This window comes from Tripterygium wilfordii, chromosome 15 (assembly GCF_013401445.1).
Source record: "Tripterygium wilfordii isolate XIE 37 chromosome 15, ASM1340144v1, whole genome shotgun sequence".
In the NCBI taxonomy this organism is placed as follows: Eukaryota; Viridiplantae; Streptophyta; class Magnoliopsida; order Celastrales; family Celastraceae; genus Tripterygium; species Tripterygium wilfordii.
The window spans coordinates 7,107,967-7,129,478 of NC_052246.1; the positions used below are offsets into that span (position 1 = coordinate 7,107,967).

The following is a 21,512-nucleotide window of genomic DNA, read 5'->3' on the forward strand; positions in this document are numbered from 1 at the left end:
GCAAAGATGAACCGTCGAACAAACATTATTACACTCATACTCAGTTCATCATTAAGATACCTCGGTACGAGTGTGGGGGGCAACTGATATTCCCAAAATACCCCCACTAATGGGAGAAGGCCACGTAGCAGAATAAGTTCCGGTGAGGACAATACGGGTGACGTACGGAAGGGTACACTTCGGTACTCGACCGAAGTGTATACTTCTGCACTATCAGACCGAAGACCACACTTCGATAACCGTACTACAGAAGCATGTACGCACGAAGTCCAACTGATGGAGAGTCCTCATAGGACGCCAATTCTAGACAGAGTCTTACTCCCCTTTGGAAAGGTATACGGATGGAATTTACCATCCGAGAAACCCTCTGGAAAACCAATGAGAGAGAGTCTGACTCCTACTACAACTCAAACACTTCAAACTCATATAAAAGGGGAACCTCTGCCCTCAGGTAAGCTATCTAACTCCTGCACTCTAAAATACTTACTGAGCAAGAGGCAACGCTCGAAGCAACGAGCCATCCTCCCAAGTTTAGTACCGTACTGACTTGAGCGTCGGAGAGGTCCCCCCGAGTACACCCTCGGGGCCCTACCGAAGCTTACGTTCGCTCCTTGTGCAGGAAGGAAGGAAGAGATCACGTACCAGCAAAGGAGAAATTAGTTATTTCAGCTCAGTCTGACTTGGCTGATTTGTCTGATAGGGTAGACCTGTTTTAGACTTCATCAGTCACTTATAATATAAACGGCGATTTTTTAATTGGTGAACAACAATCCTACATTCTAAATAACGCTGATTTTTATTGCATTTACGCCATCTTTAGAGGCGCCGTTAAATATAATTATTATGACATTTCTTCTAAAGCATTGCTTTATCATTTATGATACGAATATTTATGATGCTTTGTTCGGCGTTTTTCAATTTGTTCGACGTTTTTCAAAACGCCGATAATTACTTTAACGACGCTTTGTGCTTATTAACGACGTTTTATAAGCGCAATAATGGACATTATTGTTGTAGTGAATACTCTCACAATTCACGTAATAATCTATCAAATCGTTTACACCGATTTGCTTTATAAAGTACATAATCAGAATCAGGAATAGATTGATCTGTCTGTCTGTCTGAGCAGTGAATCTGAATTCACAGTCATGTCGATGTTCGATTCCTTCCTCAACAAGGGTTTCAAAGCTGCCAAATGGTACCTTTGTTGTCTTTGATCCTCTATCCTCTATCCAGCTTGTGTTTTGCTGCGACAAGATGTGCCGATCTGACGGAATTGCTGCAGTTTCAAATGCTATTCGCATCCAAATATGGAAAGGAATTTGTATCAGCTGCAACTGAGCTCATGCCTGATTGTGGTGTTAATCGCCAGGTTCTACGAATCTCTGACTCAATAATGTGCATCATTGTGTTGATAAAATCTCATTAGCAATTTAATTATCTCCCTTGCCTAATATAAAATGATGTTTATGCGTAACTTAGAATTGGTAACTTGCAGAATTAGTATCAGACAATTACAGAGGAAAGAAAGGAGGAAGAAGAAGACACTGTAGAGAGGGAATTCATTTGATTCAAAGTTCAAAAGTGAAAGTACATATGGCTAAGATTGCCATAAATAAGTCAGTAGCATGTTTGAGAGAAGGGTGTTGCTATTCACACCCCTACTTTTACTAGTTAAACCCCCTATTGATTAGATGCTTCATCTCTAAGAAAAAAAGGTACTTTGAAATGACAATCGTATTCTCTAATAATTTTGACTTTAGTTTTGCATGAAATGACAATCGTACCACATGTGCGACAAACGAGACACTTTTTTTCTTTTTTCTTTTTTGATATAAACTTTGGTCAAACAACGTCATTATTAGGTTGGTTTAAATAAGATTCACACTAAATTTACCATGATTAGCTGAAAATAACATAATGACACAAAAAATTATTTTCATTTTCATTTTAAGATTTATTATTTTTATTTTTTATTTGTATTTTTAATTTTTTTTCATTTTTTACTTCTGGTCTATTTGACTCCCAAAAGTTTAATGAATTATAAATGGAACATGCCCGATCATAATCACCAAATAACATTTCGATACTCAAACAATTGATGTAAATTACAACACTGTGATTTCGGGAGGAAATATAGAATGTCTACACTTAATAAATGCTTCTAGTTGTTCTGTGTACGTCGTAACCCATGCAGCTGCGCAGTCGTACCTGTATCTAAACCATTGAACCATAATGGGAGGCATCAGGTAACCGTTTGTCAAGGCAACTTGGACAAAGTGATTATTGTTAACGAACCCGATAGTAATAATAACGTGTTCATGCGGCGGTGGCGGCATTGATCGTTGTGGCAAAAATGTCAAGCACTGTTCAGAACTAAGAAGATGTAATATGACATTGTATCTTGAAGCAATCAAGTGACCCATGTCTGGCATTGTCATCCAGTTCTGAAGTGGTGCCGGTCTATCTGATTCCCAGAAGTTTAGTGAGTTGTAAATGGAACATGCCTGATCATAACCACCAAATAATTCAACATACTCTGCCCAAAATGTCCTCAACTCGTCAATCAAATTTTGCCGGACATTTATCCATGCATCCTCTCCAAAACCAAGTAATCCAGCAATAGCCCGAAAGCCACAGATGACACTACTGACCTTGGATGAGCTGATGAACAGATGACACTACTGACTCCAAGTCTGATTGAGGTGTGCCCAAGTATCGTTTCAACTTCGAATGCTGACTCTCGGCTCTGTTAGTGGTCAGGTTGCCGAAATGCATGTACGTGTCTGTCCAGGCAGATATGAACATCTCCTTATATGGCGTCAACCATACATCTTTAATATAATTCATGACTTTGAAGTAGTTTTGTAAAACCATCTCAAGAGCAGATAAATTGTACACATACACATTATCTTTCATAAACATTATCTTTCATAAACATTATCATGCATAAACAGTATGTTTCATAAACAGTATCATGCATAAATAATATCATGCATAAACAGTATCTTTCATAAACAGTATCTTTCATGAACAATATCATGCGTAAACAGTATCTTTCATAAACAGTATCATGCGTAAACAGTATCTTTCATAAACAATATCTTTCATAAACAATATCATGCGTAAACAGTATCTTTCATAAACAGTATCATACATAAACAGTATCTTTCATAAACAGTATCTTTCATAAACATTATCTTTCATAAACATTATCATGCATAAACAATATCTTTCATAAACAGTATATTTCATAAACAGTATCATGCATAAATAATATCATTCATAAACAGTATCTTTCACAAACAGTATCATGCATAAACAATATCTATCATAAACAGTATCTTTCATAAACATTATCTTTCATAAACATTATCATGCATAAACAGTATATTTCATAAACAATATCATGCATAAATAATATCATTCATAAACAGTATCTTTCATAAACAGTATCTTTCATAAACAATATCATTTGTAACATCCACTTCAATGTCTTCTTGACCTTCGTTTACAAGATCAGGTTCTTCTTCTTGTTTTATTTCATTTATATCAATATCATCCTGCCAACAATACAAATTCAGATTAATATATGCTATTAATCAAAATAATTATTAAAAAAATAAAATTGATATATTTACCTTATCACTAGAACCACTAGAACCACTTGACAATCTTAGTTCTTCACCCCATAATTTCAGATGATCCATAGGAGAGATGGTTGACTTTACAGAAATGAAACTAGTGAAGTTTTCCTAGAGGCTTCAAGCTAGAGAGTAAATAGCAAAATTCTCTCCCACTTTGAGTTAGACAATACCTGATGCACTGGGCTGCTTTGAAAGGTATGGGGCAGATCCAGTTTCTAAAGCCACAGAGGCAAAAGCCATTGTTAGTCTACGCAAAATTGTCATTACTGATTCTTAGATCAATTGGTTTTCAATAACAAAATCTTAGTGAGTAAATAATGCATAGTCATTGATAAAGATATATATAATAAACGGATATATATACTAAACGGACATGTAGAGACATCAGTAAGCAGAAGCACAATTGTTCTTAATATATTTAATTCACAAATGACAAATTAATGGAATTTATTTTTTATTTTTATAATCCATTATTTTTCGTGTTTTCTAGTATTTAGGTCTTTAATTTATTACAGCTTTGAAAAAAAAATAAAGGCAAATTGACACATAACATCCTCGTTGGTTGGTCAGACTAACCTGAACTCTTAGCATATGACCTCCCTTGTTGTAATGCGATGTTTATGTTTCCATCTCCTGACCATGATAACCTATGAAGGCCAATCTCTCGACTGGTTCGATCGTCTATTCCTTGATGTGTACCCAGAAGATCGAAAAAGCTTAAATTTTGGCCAGAGAACCCTGAATCATTTAGAGAAGTTTTAGAGGACTACACTGCCAAGATAAAAATGCTAACATAGATCACCTCAAAAGCCATGTCAATGTCATTAAATTTGGAAGAAAAAATGCTTATTGGATCAGTTTGGCGAACAAGCAGTCTTGCAGAGAATTTTAACATGTAAGAAGTTAAAATGACAAGACAATAAATAAAATTACTAACTATTATGCGAGGTGGTGGCGAAATTTAACCACATAGGGTCCCTTCATCCCAAGGGATTGGTGGACATTTGTCACTAAAAGGAATAAGATGAAGGGGACCATGGGACATCATCAAAGCGACCTGTCAAAAGTGGACGCTTATTTCCATGCTTTAGCAAACAATGATAGCATCTTGTAATGTGTACGGGATATATATGCGCATGCGGTGCACGTTAACAAGGCTATAGTAGCCTCGACATTCGCAACAACAATTGAGCCCATAAAATTCCATTATATTTAATAGAGTAGGGGGACAAAAGTCATTTCATGTCATTTCATGAGGGGTGAAATAAGTAAAAGTAGGGAGTGAGAATAGCAACGCCGTTGAGAGAAACGGCTACTGACTTGGACAAGACAAGTAAAGAAATAAAAACAAAGTATAAAAGAAATACAATTGGGCTTAGAAATTAAGAAGTCCATAGAAACAAAGAAAGCCCCAAAACAATATGTAAAGAAAAGCTGGCCCATGAACAATGAGACCAAGAGAAAAACCCAAAGAAAAGCACTTAGGGCAATAGAATAATCGTGCTTCAGAGAAGCTTCTGGAGAACAACACACCAACAGGAGGCGATGGAGAAGGGCATGAATCTAACACCCCCCCACAAGCTGAGCATGGGAGGAGATCATGTTCAGCTTGGAGATTAGATGATCAATCCGCTGGTTGATCATGCGTAGACAAATGGGTAAGCTTAATCAAACCTTGTTCAATCTTCTCTCTGGTGTAGTAGAGATCTAGCTCGATGTGTTTGGTCCTCTCATGGAAAACAGGATTTGTGGCAATGTGCATGGCTGCCCGATTATCACAGAATAAATGCATAGGAGTTGTTGCTTTAATCCGTAGTTCTTTGAAAAGACCATGAATCCATGTTAATTCACTAGTTGTTGATGCAAGGGCTCTATACTCTGCTTCTGCAGAGGACCTTGAAACAGTCTTCTGCTTCTTGGATTTCCAGGAAATGAGGGCATCTCCTAATTTGATGAAATATCCAGTAACAGACCTTCTAGTATCCGGGCATGTTGCCCAATTCGAATCAGAAAATCCTTTGACCTGTAGAGTGTTAGTCGAAGGATAAAAAAGACCTTGATTTAGAGTACCTTTGACATACCTTAAGACTTTGTTAGCTGCCTGCATGTGTAAATCTGTTGGCTTTTGCATAAATTGACTCAAATGGTTAACAGTAAAACTTATATCTGGTCTGGTAATGGTAAGATGCATAAGTCTACCTATTACCCTTCTAAAACAGAAAGGGTCTTCCAGAGGTTTTCCTTGATAACTAGATAATCTAACATTGGTATCTATGGGGGACTTGCTGGGTTTAGCTTCTGAAAGACCTGCATCATTTAACAAATCAGTAACATATTTTATTTGGCATATTGATAAACCTTTATCTGTCGTAGTAACTTCAATTCCCAAAAAGAATTTTAAAGGACCTAAGTCTTTTACTTTAAAATAAGAACCTATATAAGTCTTGACTTCATTAATTAAATTGATGTTGTTGCTACCTATGGCCATGTCATCCACATATAATAAGAGTACTATGTTGTTTCCATTTTTGTTATAGTAAAATAGAGAATAGTCTGCCCTACTCTGAGTAAAACCGAAATTGATTAAAGCCTGCTTACATTTTACATTCCATTGTCTAGAAGCTTGTTTTAAACCATAGATAGATTTGTTTAGTTTGCAAACTAATTTGTTATTTTTGTTCGGAAAACTTGGAGGGAGTTTCATATAAACATCCTCCTTTAAATCACCATTTAAAAAAGCATTTTGTACATCAAGTGATGCACAATCCATTTATTCATGGCTGCCAAAGCCAAGAATATCCTAACAGTTGTTATTTTGACTACAGGAGCAAATGTCTCCTTGTAGTCAAATCCCTCATGTTGACTAAAACCTTGAGCTACAAGTCTAGCCTTGTACCTCTCAATACTCCCATCTGCATTGTACTTAATTTTATATATCCATTTACATCCAATTGCTTTCCTATCCTTAGGTAATTCAACTAATGTCCAAGTCCTATTATCTGTCAAAGCTTTCATTTCAAGATTCATAGCTTTACACCATTGTTCATCTTTTAAAGCCTCTGTGTACTTACTTGGTTCTTGGTGTTTTGATATAGCAGCAAAGAAAGGCAAATAAGATGAATGCTGTGTGGCAGAAATGTCACAGACATAATCTGCAAGGTGTGCAGGTTTCTTTCTAGTTCTTGTATCTACTTCTTTACGTGTTGTATTGACATTTTCTGTAATGTTGTTTCTAGTATTCACTGAATCATTTTGAGCATGTGATGTTATCAAATCAGTATTATGTTTGAAGGGAAAAATGTGTTCTTGAAAAACAACATCTCTAGATGTAAATAACTCATGTGTTTCTAGATTAAGTAGCTTATAACCCTTAGTTCCTATTGGATATCCTAAGAATAAACAAGGGACACCTTTAGGATTGAATTTAGATCCTTGAGGTTTGTTGTTTTTAGCTAGGCAAAAACATCCAAACACTCTTAAAATGGTACAATCTATAGGGATCTTATATAAAATTTCATGAGGTGTTTTATTGTCTAACACTCTAGTTGGTAGTCTATTGATCAAGAAAGTTGCAGTTTGGACACAATGTGCCCAAAAATTTTCTTGCAAATTACTTTGTAATCTGAGAGTTCTAGCAACATTTAACAAATGTTGGTGCTTCCTTTCCACAACCCCATTTTGCTGGGTTGTGTAAGGACAACTTTTCTGATGAATAATGCCTTCTAAGGTAAATAATTCATACATGAGAAACTCTTTACCATTATCTGTTCTTATTGTTTTGATTCTTTTTGTAAACTGAGTTTTAACATAGTTGATGAATCCTGTAATATATTTTCTTGTCTCATCCTTAGAATGCATTAAAAAAATCCAAGTCATTCTAGAATAGTCATCCACAATTGTTAAGAAATATTTATAACCTTCAATAGAAATTACATTGCTAGGACCCCAAATGTCCATGTGGACAAGTTCAAAACATTCCTTAGAATGAGTAGTACTTAAACAAAAAGGTTTTCTTTTCATCTTGCCCAAATGACAATCTACACAATCATGTGAATCCTCTTTTATCTTTAGGGGCAGGAGCTTGGACACATTCCCAGAAGGATGTCCAAGTCTCATGTGCCATATCTTAGAGCTAATGATTGAATTCACAGAACTCCCAAAAACTAAATTCCTTCTTTGATCATGATTCAGCAGATATAATCCCTTAACAGTCATTCCCATCCCAGCATTCTTCATAGTGAGTATCTCCTGCAATTCACATCTATTTTTTCTAAAAACTATTGCATATTTATCATTGCTAGTTAATTTGCTAACAGAAATCAAATTGAAATTGAAAGTAGGAACACACAAAACATGAGTGAGAGTGATATGTTCTGTGAGTTTAGTAGTACCTATGTGAGTTATATTATGTCTCTGTCCATTTGGCAGTGACACAAATGCATTTGTGATAGTAAGATATGTATCAAGTAAATGTATATCACACACAACATGATCAGTGGCACCACTATCAATAATCCATTTAGTGGGAAATTTAGTAGAAGAGGAAGAATTGTTACCTGCCACTGCAGCTGCAGTGGTCACATATTGATGCTCTTGGGTAGAGTTGTCAGAATTGACCATTTTTGCTTGAAGAAAAGATATGAGCTGCTGGCACTGATCATTGTTCAAATCAGCAGAACTGTTCTGGCCTGAACTTTCCACTTGATTGGCGGAATAGCTCCTATTGTTATTGTTGTTATTTGATTTGAACCTCTTTGATGGATTGTTTGGATTACCATGAAGCTTGTAGCACTTCTCAATAGTATGATTGTCTTTTCTGCAACATCTACAAAATAGTGCCTCTTTGTTTGCTTGAGCTGGTCTGAAACCATCATTATCTCTTTTGATTCTGTCTGTGTCTCTATTTGGTTGAGAATTCTTGTAATTGTTCTTTGTGCCTTGGCTTGCTTGAGTATTGTTGAATTTGTTGAAAGCCATAGCCATGACATTAGATGGTACACCTTTCTCTGTGCTGGTGACCTTTTGTTTCAATTTTTCTTGTAATATCACATTGAATGCCGTCTTTACATCAGGAAAAGGCTTCATCAATATAATTTGACTGCTAACATGTCGATACTCCTCATTTAATCCCAATAAAAATTGCATGAGCTTCTCTTTATCTCTCTTTGTTAGAACCTGCCTGTGAGTGTCACAATGATTGCATTTTGAAATCTGCTCATACTCTTGGAGTTCTTCCCACAAAGCTTTGAGTTTGGAATAATATTCTGTGATTGTTAGCCCCTTTTGCTTCATGTTTCCTAGTTCTCTGTAGATTTCAAAAACCCTAGTTTCATTTGCCACTGAATATCTGCCTTTAATTTCTGACCACAACTCCTCTGCTGTGTCTGAAATAGAAATGCTGGAGAGGATACTTGGAGCAACACAGTTAGTGATCCAAGCTTTGATCAAGCTGTTTCCTTGTTTCCAGACTTGGAAATTAATATCTTCAGGAGAAGGAACATGTAAGCAGTGTTGTCAAGAGATGGCCGGGCGCACGCCTAGGCGCCCCGGGCGAGGTGAGGCGCAGCCTAAGGGACTCGCCTAGCCTTAATCGCCTGGCTTCAGCCAGGCGTGGCCTAGGCGCAGGCCTCAGACCAGGCGCAAGGCTAGTCGGGCGTGCGCTTAGGAGAAAAAGGGAGGTTTACATGGGTTTTTTTAAAGATTATTAAAAATTTTATTTTAAAGAGACTTCTAGATCTAGGAGAAAATGGGCCACGTGGGTCTCTATTTTCTAAGATCTATTTTTTTAATGTTATTTTAAAGAGACTTCTAGTTCTAAGACAAAAGGGTTAGGTGGATTTTAAAGAGACTTCTGTTTTTTGATGTTATTTTAAAGAGACTAGTAGTCAAACATCTTTGCCACCTAGATCGACTTTGCTGTCTCTCGCGGGTCTCTGCTGCAGCATCTCTCCGTCGTCTCTCCTCTCTCCTCTACTTAGTCTCATCTCTCCTTGCTGCTCTTTCTTATTATTTTTCATGTATAATACAACTGAACTGCTCCTTCGATTGTTACAGCTTCAAAGCGTTCTGCAAAATTTACAGCCTTCGATTGGTTCCATTATTAAGAACAAATCGACATCCATTTATTCATCATCTTTGGTTCTTGATACTTTTACTACTAAATGAAATTGCATGTATGTTTGCAATCTAGCCAATATAATATATTTTTATTTTTTTTAAAAATATTGCGCCTAGCTTCGCTCGGGCGTGCGCCCAGGTGTGCGCCTTGCGCCTCGAGCATTTGAAGGGCTGTGCGCCTTTCGCCTTTAACGACACTGCATGTAAGGTTCCATCAATGAACCCTATTTTGTTTCTGATTTCCAAGGAGTTTCGAAAATTTGCACTCCAAATATGATAATTGGTGCCATCAAGCTCCAAAGGAATGAGTTTGCTAATAGCAAAGTCATTAGGAAGAAAAGTATATGGATTACTAAAAGGATTTGGTGCTGGTGTTTGTGCCGGGGTGGAAATGATGGCTGGTGGTGTTGTTGCTGTTGCAGGGTTAGGAAGAATGGGAGGGATTACAGACATGGAGGGAACTGCAGGAGTTGCAGGCATGGAGGAAGGCATTGCAGGCATAGGAAGAAAAGGTGATGGATAAATAGGTGGTAGATTAGATGGTAGTGGATTAGTGTAACCGATATATGAAAAATGAGTACCTGTTAAAGATGGACCTGAGAATGGTACATTTATGTAGCCATTGGTCATGAAATTCGTAGCTTCCATTGTAGGTGGTGGTGGGATGGGTGGCGGAATTCCAGGAGGAGTCATTGATCGGACCTCTATTTTGAGGTCCTAATACCATCGAATTAGGAGGTTCTAGTGTTTATAGTAATGCATTTGTGTTTAAATAAAGTAATTTTACCCTTATACATGTTTCCCGTTGGTTTTGCAGGAAATCGGGCTTAAATGACTGAATTGGGCACCTTTGGAGCTGAAAGAAGAAGCTGGGATTCAGCAAGTGTCCGGACACCTGTCCGGACAGTGTGTGTCCGGACACCTCAAGTGCCGTCCGGACGCTTTCTTCACAAACTGAGACAGAGGCTTCAAAGTTGATGGACGCATGAAGTGTCCGGACACATGTCTGGACACCACCGCGGAACTGCAATTTTTCTGCACTAGAATTTTAAGGGCATTTGGGGTAACTCATGCTTGTAACCAATGGGGAACGACTTTATAAGGGTAGATAGGTATTTTCTATTGTAAAAAGATGAGAAAACCCTAAGATTGGGTCTTTTTCCTTATAATTCATCTCCTCCAACTTCTTGCCTCCATTGTTTTTCTCTCTCTTTCTCTCTCTAGGGTTTTACTTAGTTCTTGTGATTTTGATTGTAAACATTGGTTTTTATCTATAAAATTGATGTTTATTCTCATTATAATGAGTGGCTAAGTTCCCTCTCTAGTTTCTAGTCCCGAATGGTGGGTGCAAGGTTTCGATTACTCAAGGTATGCTCAAAGAATCGTAGCTTCGATTTCTCTTTTTTAATTTCGTGATAGTTGTGTGATTGGATCTATGGGAATGACATATTTGATTGTATTCTTGGATTGTCTAGTCTAGGGATTGCATCTAATGTGTTCAATTGAGAATTGTTAAACCCATTGCATGATTTCCTTAATTAATTGAGTTTTTCATTGCATAGCTATTAATTATGTGTATTGATGATGGGGTTTTGGGTTAATTTAGGAATGTGCATGGGAGAGTTATGGTTAATTGATCTTTGAGTGTGAAACTAGGGTGTTAGCCAAACCGAGCCCCAAGGGGGAACATTAATCCATAATATTTGGTGCTTATCCCTTTGTGTTCATCGTAGATTAAGAGACCCGATGGCCTACATGTATGAATTGAAGTCTTATATCCTAATTCTCTTTGCATATGCATGATTGATAGTATCACACAATGCATTGTGTATGGTTGTGTGTGTTTGCAATGATACCTTGAGTATGAGAACCGAGTAGCCACCGGGACGGACTAGAGACTAGGTTTTTAATTAATTGTTTTAAATCCAATTTGTGCTTACTTTGATTACAAAATCGCTCATGCTACCGAGTCATTCGGCCCATTTTTTTTACTTGCTTTTATTTGAAATTCATTGTGTTTATTAGTGTTAGCTAGTCATTTGCATATCATTCACTTCAAATTTGCATTGCTTCCTCGTGGATCGATACCGGACTCATCGGTTTATTACTTGACGATACCCTACACTTGGGGTAAGTACACACACACACTTTGGTGTCGGTCAGTCATATGCTCCGATACCATAATATAAAATGATGTTTATGCGTAACTTAGAATTGATAACTTGCAGAATTAGTATCAGACAATTACAGAGGAAAGAAAGGAGGAAGAAGAAGACACTGTAGAGAGGGAATTCATTTGATTCAAAGTTCAAAAGTGAAAGTACATATGGCTAAGATTGCCATAAATAAGTCAGTAGCCTGTTTGAGAGAAACGGCTACTGACTTGGACAAGACAATTAAAGAAATAAAAACAAAGTATAAAAGAAATACAATTGGGCTTAGAAATTAAGAAGTCCATAGAAACAAAGAAAGCCCCAAAACAATATGTAAAGAAAAGTTGGCCCATGAACAATGAGACCAAGAGAAAAACCCAAAGAAAAGCACCTAGGGCAATAGAATAATCGTGCTTCAGAGAAGCTTGTGAAGCTTCTGGAGAACAACACACCAATAGGAGGCGATGGAGAAGGGCATGAATCTAACATTGCCTTATTGACATTTTCACATCGGAAACACAGTTGATAGAACTGTTGTCAGTTCATGCCCCATCACCTGAAACAAAACTGAAGCTTCTGAAAGAAATTGCGGAGGAGCATCAATTGGATTGGGATCCCGCCCCAGCTGAACTTAATTTTTTTAAACGGCATGAAGATTTATTGGTAAGTAAAATGATTCTCCTACCGTGATTAACGTGCTCTCTCTGTCCTAACATATGTTTTCATAATGTCAGAATGGCCCAACGCAGTTTGTTGGTTGGTCCAAGTTGCCACTTCCCACAGAAGAACATGATGAAACACTGAACACTGACGAAGGCCATACAGAGCAGCCAGATTCTGATTCAGACTCTGAGCTGTTGGATTTTCCTGAAGTTCCTAGGGTTTCATTACAGTTGAGGACAAATGATGCCTCAGCACCAAAAAATGGTTCTGTAATAGCTGCTCCATTTCCTGAAACTGATCATGAATCATTACACTATTCTGAGCATGAGAATCTGACACAGGACGGGCACTTAAAAAAAACTGAGGAATGGACGAAAGAAGAGTTGGGAGCTAGCAAATATGAAATACCCAGTGCTGCCATTGACGCCTTGGCAGATAAACAATTTTTGCCATATATTTCTCCCCCTACATTATCATCTGCATCATTCTCTGCACAACAGCATATTTCACCCCCTTCCCTCTCAAGTACCAAAAATGAGGCGAATGTTGATTTACTAGATGTTTTAGCTGCTGCTCAGGTTGCTGCTGAACATGCTGCTGCAGCTGCTCGCTCGGCAACTATTCTTGCACAGGTTACAAATTCAGAATTAGTGAGCTCACAGAAAAAGAAACGAGAGTAGCAGCGTGAGAACCCATTTCATGCAAATATACCCTTGATCCGTTAGCTACTAGAGATGATCCACGGTTCAATCACCATAACTCTTGAAAATCCTGATGGTGTTCTAAATTGTCCGGACTCTTATCATATTCATAAAGACCACAAGGTATCAAAGTTCCCAAATATGTCTTCGTTTGACCGAATGAAATTGTCTGATGATATATTCCTTTTTTTTAATGAGCATGCTCCGGTAGTTAATGAGGCTGCTCCTCGCCAACTTTAAGTGTGTTTGGATTGAAGGATTTGGGGTAAAGGAATGGAAGAGAAAGGAGAGAATTTTGATAAAAATTTAATAAAATCTTCTCTCCAATTTCTTTCAAATCATTCACTTTAATTTTTTATAAACTATTTAAACAAGAGAATTTAAAGGAAACTTCATTTCACTTCCCTTCCCCCAAATCCCTCAATCCAAACATACTCTAAAGATTGACATGAATGGATGATGACCCATCCTACTCATCCGATTCTATTTTCATCACAAAACTCGTATCTCGAACCTGATACTCAATACCTAATGGACCCGATCCACACATCAGCTATGAGTTACTAGTTGTACGTTGCTTGATCTCAATTTCAGGCTATGTTAGTGGCAGGACTTTCTATGGCATCAGTACAATGTCATGTGGAGTTATCAACAATGCCAAGCACACATACCACTAGAAAAACAAATAAATTACTTGAAGCCGCTATTACCACAGCAATTACAGGCAAGTAGACAAGCAATATTTGTTGTGTGGAAATACTTGACCAGTAAATAAATCAAGGCACAAGTTGCTTTGCAAGGTATCCCGAGTCCTAATAGCTGTGTATCAGAGGATAGAAACATAAATCAATCCAATGTAACAACAGGGTTTTACCATAGGTAGCCCTCTCAACTAGCCCAACCCCCTCCTCTTCTATTCAAGAAACACCGCACTGATGGGGGTACATAAACTTTCCGTAAAAAAAAAATCTAAACTGCCACAACTACATCAGTAGAAGAGTACGAAGGCTGTGTCGAGCCACGGGAGATGACAAGATTTGCACCTCAATTACAAGACTGATATGCACAAATGTAATGAATACAATGCACAGAATGAGCTTCACAAAAGATTAATTGGGACAGAGTCATGAAACCGGACCAAAGAAAAGAAAATTATGATTAAAAAATAAGTAGTACATATCTCCCTTCTTACTTTGTAACTGTGCCAGGGTCATCTAGGACCAGACAACTCAACTGCATGCAGATTTTCTGTTGAGTCTACGATCCAATCAGAATTGGGATGTGCAGTCAGTTCCACCTCCTCACGCAGAACTTCAACCTTTTGCCATTCATCCCACCTCTCAGCCAATCCATCACCTTCAAGCATCCTCACCACTTCTGACATCTTAGGCCGGTCCATTGGAGAGCCTTGTGTGCAAAGCAGTGCAACCTGGATCAACTGCTCCACCTCGGGTACGACATAATTATTTTGGAGATCAGGGTCAACCAGCATTTCTAACTTCTTCTCCTTTAAAAGTCCTTTGACCTATGAAGATAGCCGGTTATATGAGTGCATTCAAGCCTCCAATCATAAACATACGTAGAAATAAAGAGGCTGCGAAACTAAACGAGAGAAAATACAGAAGCCAAACAGATACTATAAGCTAAACAAAAGGTGGACAGGCATTAAGAATTAAAGAGAAACTAACAGTCAACCCAAAAGTACAAGATTTCTGCTGACGATATTGATTCAATTATTCCTAAACATCTCCTGATTCTATGAGATCCACCAACTTCAGCGAAACCATGTGTCAGTGTACTTGGGCAGTCGGCAGGATAAAAATTGCTTTCCCCTTACCTGGTTTAGTGAACTTCGCATTTTCCCCTTTCTAGCATCATGAAAATGTAATTTCTTGAGAAAATTTTATCAGCTGCTGGAAAGAACTCAATCGCATTCACTCTTACAATAGTTCATATTTAATTCCCTCGTACAGTTCACATACTTTCCCTCATACAGTTCACATACTTCTAGCACAAGTAAGCAGGCTTTACAACTGCATCTTCCTAACACTCACACCTTGGTCAGCAATCTTAGACTCCTAGCTCATACTCATTGTCGTAAAATTTAGCAGGAAGAAATCAACTGGGAGAGGACCAGTTGATATTCTACTCTTCACCAAATAGACACGATTTCACTATGGAAAATGAATTGACTGGCTGGTCAATAAAAACACCATCTCAACAGAAAAAGCCAAATACTACGGGGCCAAACTAATTCTAATAGTAAGGGAAGGCTCCAACGATGTATTGTGTAGTATCATGTAGGCAGAAAAAATTAAATGCAAGAGACCACGCTAAATCTAAATCATGAACACGGCATATATACAAAATATAATGCATACCCAATCAAGTAACATGACGTCGTCATCATTAGCAAGCCTAGCAAGGTCAAAGGCTCTTTGCCCAGTGATCAGCTCCAGAAGCATGATCCCATAACCAAAAACATCAGTTTTCTCTGAAGATTTCCCAGTAGACAGGTATTCTGGAGCAATATGCCCAATTGTACCACGTACAGCAGTCGTGACATGGGTATCCTTGTAGTCCATTAGCTTAGCCAACCCAAAGTCTCCCACAACAGCCTCAAACTCCTCATCTAACAAAATGTTTGCAGCTTTCACATCACGATGTATAATCTTCGGATCACAATGGTCATGGAGATAAGAAAGGCCTCTTGCAGATCCCAATGCAATTCGTTTCCGTGTTGGCCAATCAAGAGGAAGCTGTGAAGCAGGGCGTTCTACAAAAGGCATCCATAATATTATGACTGGGAATTCATGATGTGAAGCTGACATTAAATGCTATAATGAAGCCAACGGTGTGAAGCAGCAATGAATTGTTGATTTGAATGGATACGAAATGCATCAATATAACTTAACCGGAGGTACAATTTGATTCACGTAAACCAACTTTACCTCTCAAACATGATGCAACACTTCCATTAGCCATGTAAGGATAAACAAGTAATCTTTCAGTCGGTGTCATGCAGAATCCACGTAACCGGAGAAGATTTCGATGAACAGCCATGCTGATCATCTCCACTTCAGTCTGGAATTGGAGCTCACCGCCAGGTGTACGTTCTTCTTTGAGTCTTTTCACAGCAACCAGAGAACCATCTGCCAGGCGTCCTTTGTAAACCTTACCAAACCCACCTCTCCCCAGAATGTTTTTATTGCTAAAAGTGTCGGTCGCAACCTGTAATTCTCGCAATGAAAACCTTTTAAGCTGTCCCAGATGAACTTCAGGATCCTCCTCAGCTGCAGACACATGATAATGACCTTCAAAACCAACTACCAAACAAAACTACTATCAAATTTCAGCTAAAACACTGACCAGGAACATCAAAGAAAAACTCTCGAGGTTTCCTTCTCCGCCACCATGCAAATGCTATTGCAGGGGCTGCAAATAGTAAAGCTGCACCCGCAGCAACTCCTCCAGCAATTGCTCCAGTAGCACTGTTCCCTCCTGAAAATTAACATATTATAAAAATTCCCCAACAAACTTTTCCATCTCACAACTTAAAACTTACAAGCACCACAAATACATTGCGACAACCTCTGCTGCATTAATAGTCACAAGAATGGGTGAAAATAAGATGTGAATATATTCAAGCATAAGATAACCATTTACTAGCCAGTTACTTCCGACTCAAAAATTGAGCATTATGATTAACTACATACCAAAATTGAGAAAATAAAGCTCATGAAGATCATGAAATTTATAGGAAAACAGTTCAATGCACAGTGAAAATGTGTTTGCTCCCCCAGATGCAGGAGGAAGACGATGGTTCCAGCTGCTTAGCTGATACTAATTTCCAGAACAAAAGGTTAAGAAGAAAGAAAATAAAAGCAAGTTAAAAGAACACAGGATCAAACCAGATCCAGAAAATTGGCAGCAGTAAAGCCCCCGAGTAAGAGTGCACTGCCAAGCATCCCCTTAGATTTATAAGAGAGTACGAGACTATGTAACTTTTCTTTTATGCATAACACGGATATATGAAAAAGCAAAAATATTCCATAAGAGACAAGATGACAAGGCTCAGAAGAATACCTGGTGTAGAAATAGGGGGTGGTGGTACAAATGGTGGAGGAGGGGAAAATGGAGGAGATCCAGGGCATGGCCGCCCAGTGACAGGGCCACATAGATCCAAGTTGTTAGCAAAACTGCATATAGAAAACAAGCTGTTCACCATATCCTCAAAGACATGTAAGAGGAGGAAGAGCCTAAGTGGTAGCAAAGACCTGATGGGAGTGAAAAGCGAGAAAGAACCATTATCTGGAACCACTCCTGAGAGACGGTTGTTAGACAGATCCCTGCATTATGAAGCACAATCTATGATTAAAACTTTGTTATCATCAGAAGCCATTTCGTGCGACTTCATGGTTGTGTGTGTGTGCGTGTGAGAGAGAGAGAGAGAGAGTCTAAAACAACAGAGTGAACATGTTTGAACACTCACAATACTTGCAGTGCTGTGATATTAGTCAAGGACATAGGAATGGGACCCGTCAAGCTGTTGTTATTAAGCCGGCTATCCTTGCACAAACATGCCAGTAAATTTTAAGTGTTAACAAGTAGAACAAAACCAAGAGACACTATTCGAGACGCTATTTCAAATCAATGATTCAATATCCTATGCAAACATCATCATAGAGACATATTATGCTTGAACATAAGCCGTTTTTCACTGAAAAATCAGTCCTGTTAGTAAGCATCAATATGCCTCTACAAAATATTGAGCCAGCACAGCCCCTTAAGCTGTCTAAAGATAGAAGGCTTAGAATTAGGAAGCACGAAGCACACATCAATCATTTAATTTTGTCAAGCCCAATCAGCACAATTTCCAAAAATCTCATAAAAAATACTTCAGAAACTGACGCAATAAAAAGGTCTCAACCATAACTGCAAACAGACAAATCTCTTGTTAATAATGTGATTCAAACTGACATCAAGAGATGTATGGTTCTAACATATCTACTTCTGCCATCTAGTTTGAACTAATAATAATAATAACATACATCATACCACAAAATATTGCACAACAGAGACCAAAATGAAATAGTCGTGATATGATACATAAAACGAATACTAAAATAGTAAGCTCAAAGTATACTCACAGGAACCGCAGTTTTGACAGCTTCCCCAACGAGCCCGGTATAGGACCAGTAAAACTATTTAAGTAAAGATCCAAGCTCACCAAGTTAGTTAAATTCCCAATATCACTGGGAATTGGTCCACTAATATTATTACTGTAGAGCTCCCTGTCATAAGCAAATTTGATTTATGTTTTAGGGAAAAATGGGTTCAAAATGAAATGAAAAAGGAAAACTTATAGCAGCGGTATTCCTTTCCAGAAACAAAGATGATTCCCCAAAATGAAAGTGAATAAACCAAAACTCAAAAAGTATTTCTTGCACCAGTTTAATAAGAATACACCAACACTAAAAAAAACCTCAGTGAAATCTAATTTCTACGAAGTACCTAATTCTGAGCCTAACTTTTGGGATAAAGGCTCGGATGATGATGATGATGACAACGACGACAACCTAATCCTGAGCCTCTAAGAAGTCGCACACCCTACCTTCCAATTCCTACACAGTCCACTACAAACATAAGTTCAATTGTTCAATGTGTGAACAGTGTAAATTTTTCTCCTTGAATAGGAATTTCTCAAAGGTAACTTGCTTTTTACAGTCTGATATAATTTACACAGAACCAGAACATTGAAGAGCTGGAAAAGAAAGTACTATCAATTTAATTACTTTACTACTCTCATTTTCTTTCTCCACAGCATGGGCAAACTACAAGGAAAAGGATTTACAAGGTCAATAATTTTCTTCTTTTATCATTCCAAGCATATACCTAGTTTCATTGGACCTTATATTCTCTAAAGTAAATTTCTATCACAACATCAAAGATTTCAGTAAAGATGCATTTTCGAAGAATAAGAGTAGTCGGGAAAAACTTTTTAATACGTTAAATAAGCTCTCCATTGCAACAAGTCAACAACAGCAAACAAATAAGAAAGCGTGACTTACAAGTATTGCAAATTCTTAAGCTGGCCAAGCTGTGGAACTAATTGACCGGACAAAGCTGCATTCCCTAGGTCACTGAGAAATTGCATTTAAAGAAATATCACTAGCGATCATTTTTAAACTACTTGATACAAAATTCCAGAGTACTCGTGAGAATGGACTCAAGAAGAATCTAAAAGAAAAATCTTACACTCTTATAACACTGTTATCATTGTTGCACGTGACATGAAACCATGTGCAGGGGTTGACAAGAGTAGGATCCCAACTCTGCAGGACATTGTTAGGGTCATTCAAGTTGGACCGCAGACTATGCAAAGCATCACCTGTCAAAAATGCAAGTAACATATAATAATAAGGAGCTGACAATACGGACAGCCATAAGTCTATTACTGCATATCAAAGACATCCTAATAAAACACTTTGCATTATACAGTGACTTCAAGCTGCCACAGACGTTATGAAATCCATTATTGAAATGATCACAAAGTGATATGTAAGACAGAGCAATATTTCATATACTAAAGCTTCAAGGGAAAAATCTATGATCCTCATAGTTTGATGGTGATTCTACTACCTAAATCATGCTATTGGTTGAAGGGGTTGCTTGGAATGCATAGGTATTGACGCCTCAAAATGATTCCTTTACATAAAATTTTAGCAGGGCTTAAACTTCGAGTTAAAGACGGTGCAAAGAATGCTTGATTACTGTGGCATGACAACTAAACCCACACCATCAACCTGTTACTAGAATACGTATACAAATGAACACACCCATGGCTAAGATGTTGCATTAGATAAAAAAAAATATCATTAACACAGCATTATCCTGACACATACTTGCCTAATTTTAAGCAAAGCAATGGAGCAAAATTCGAAACTTTTGTTTCCCCATTGACGCCCAACTTGTCAACAATATTTCTCTAGTAATTTTGAAAACATTGAAATTTAAAAATCATCAAACAACAAAAGGATACGTACTGGAGATCAAACACTTGTATATTCCAAAAGAACATATACACGAAACCAGATAAAAGATAAAAATGCAACAAAAAAGGGATTTTTAAAGAAAAATCCAAGTACCTTCCATATTACCCAATACTAGGCATAATGGATGCAGTAGCAGGATCACCCACGCAGACATCAAGGAACCAACTTTCCCCTCCATGTCGCTCCTTTAAGTTCTCAATCTCCTCAGATTCAAACTACGACACACCAAAACCCATGAAACCATCACCGAGATACCCACAAAAAACCCTTATCCAAAATCTCACCTTTTTGCCTCTAACCCACCATTACCACCCAGAATCACTCCCACAAATAACCGTCGCAAAACCCACGATCTCCCTTCCTCACAATCGCAAAGAACGCACACAAAAGCAAAAATTACGTTCCCCAGGAAAAAAAAAAATGGCAATGAAAGAAACCCAGAAAATTTCAAAAAACACTTTCACTGCATCCCTTTTAGCAATTATACTCTCGTAAGATAAACAAACTCTCCTTTTCGCTTAAACTTTTTTTTTTCCTCAATTTTGTTTCTTTTCGAGTCTGTTGCTGCTAGAGAGAAATTATTTATCTTTCTTTTTTGTTTAGCGGCGTGCACACAGACAGTGGTGTGGGGGCTAACCGAAACGGGAAGAGTCTGAGCGCTGCCCGAAGCGCAGTCAAAAAACGCCTTGGCGCTGCCTATAACAGTAACATGGAAAGCGACGTGAGCTTCCAAAACCCCGTTTTCGGTCAAATTGTCAAACTGTATCTGAATTGTGGGACCCACCACCCTTCCACGTCCCGATTCGGTCGAAAATCCATGCTTTAGCTTAATGCTCCACTTTTGATGACACGAAACACACTCTCTTTGCCTAAAATGATCATCATAACCAAGCATTATCGTTGGACCCCACATAACCGAAACACAAAGATTATATTCCTACTTTTCATGGGCCCCGCCCCAAAATCCACATTTGCTTTCTCTATTTGTAAGAAGAATTAAATCTAACCAATTATATATAAATATACATAAATTAATAAGCTAAAGCATTATTAAACTATAATTATCTGTGGCTTTAATTGTAGACCATAAATAATAAATCACCCAAATAGTTAAAGTTAGTTGGTAATAAATTCAAAGTATTTAGCAATTTATCTCACATTAACAATAATGATCAG

The 21,512-nt window shown here is 37.8% G+C and overlaps 2 protein-coding genes across 2 annotated transcripts; one reads left to right on the forward strand and one right to left on the reverse strand.

Moving 5' to 3' along the window:
• Positions 1-1,195: 1,195 nt before the first annotated feature.
• On the forward strand, positions 1,196-13,521 carry LOC119979832. Its single transcript, XM_038822459.1, has 3 exons — positions 1,196-1,372; positions 12,440-12,580; positions 12,652-13,521. The coding sequence occupies exons 1-3, from the start codon at positions 1,196-1,198 to the stop codon at positions 13,258-13,260; spliced, it is 927 nt and encodes a 308-aa protein (XP_038678387.1). The 3' UTR covers positions 13,261-13,521.
• Positions 13,522-14,239: 718 nt separating this feature from the next.
• On the reverse strand, positions 14,240-20,965 carry LOC120016806 (somatic embryogenesis receptor kinase 2). The gene is made up of 11 exons (XM_038869728.1): positions 20,430-20,965; positions 19,540-19,672; positions 19,353-19,424; positions 18,432-18,575; positions 17,774-17,845; positions 17,559-17,630; positions 17,368-17,480; positions 16,651-16,782; positions 16,233-16,574; positions 15,663-16,057; positions 14,240-14,806 (listed from the first exon to the last, which is right to left on the reverse strand). The coding sequence occupies exons 1-11, from the start codon at positions 20,512-20,514 to the stop codon at positions 14,492-14,494; spliced, it is 1,875 nt and encodes a 624-aa protein (XP_038725656.1). The 5' UTR covers positions 20,515-20,965; the 3' UTR covers positions 14,240-14,491.
• Between the last annotated feature and the right edge of the window lie 547 nt (positions 20,966-21,512).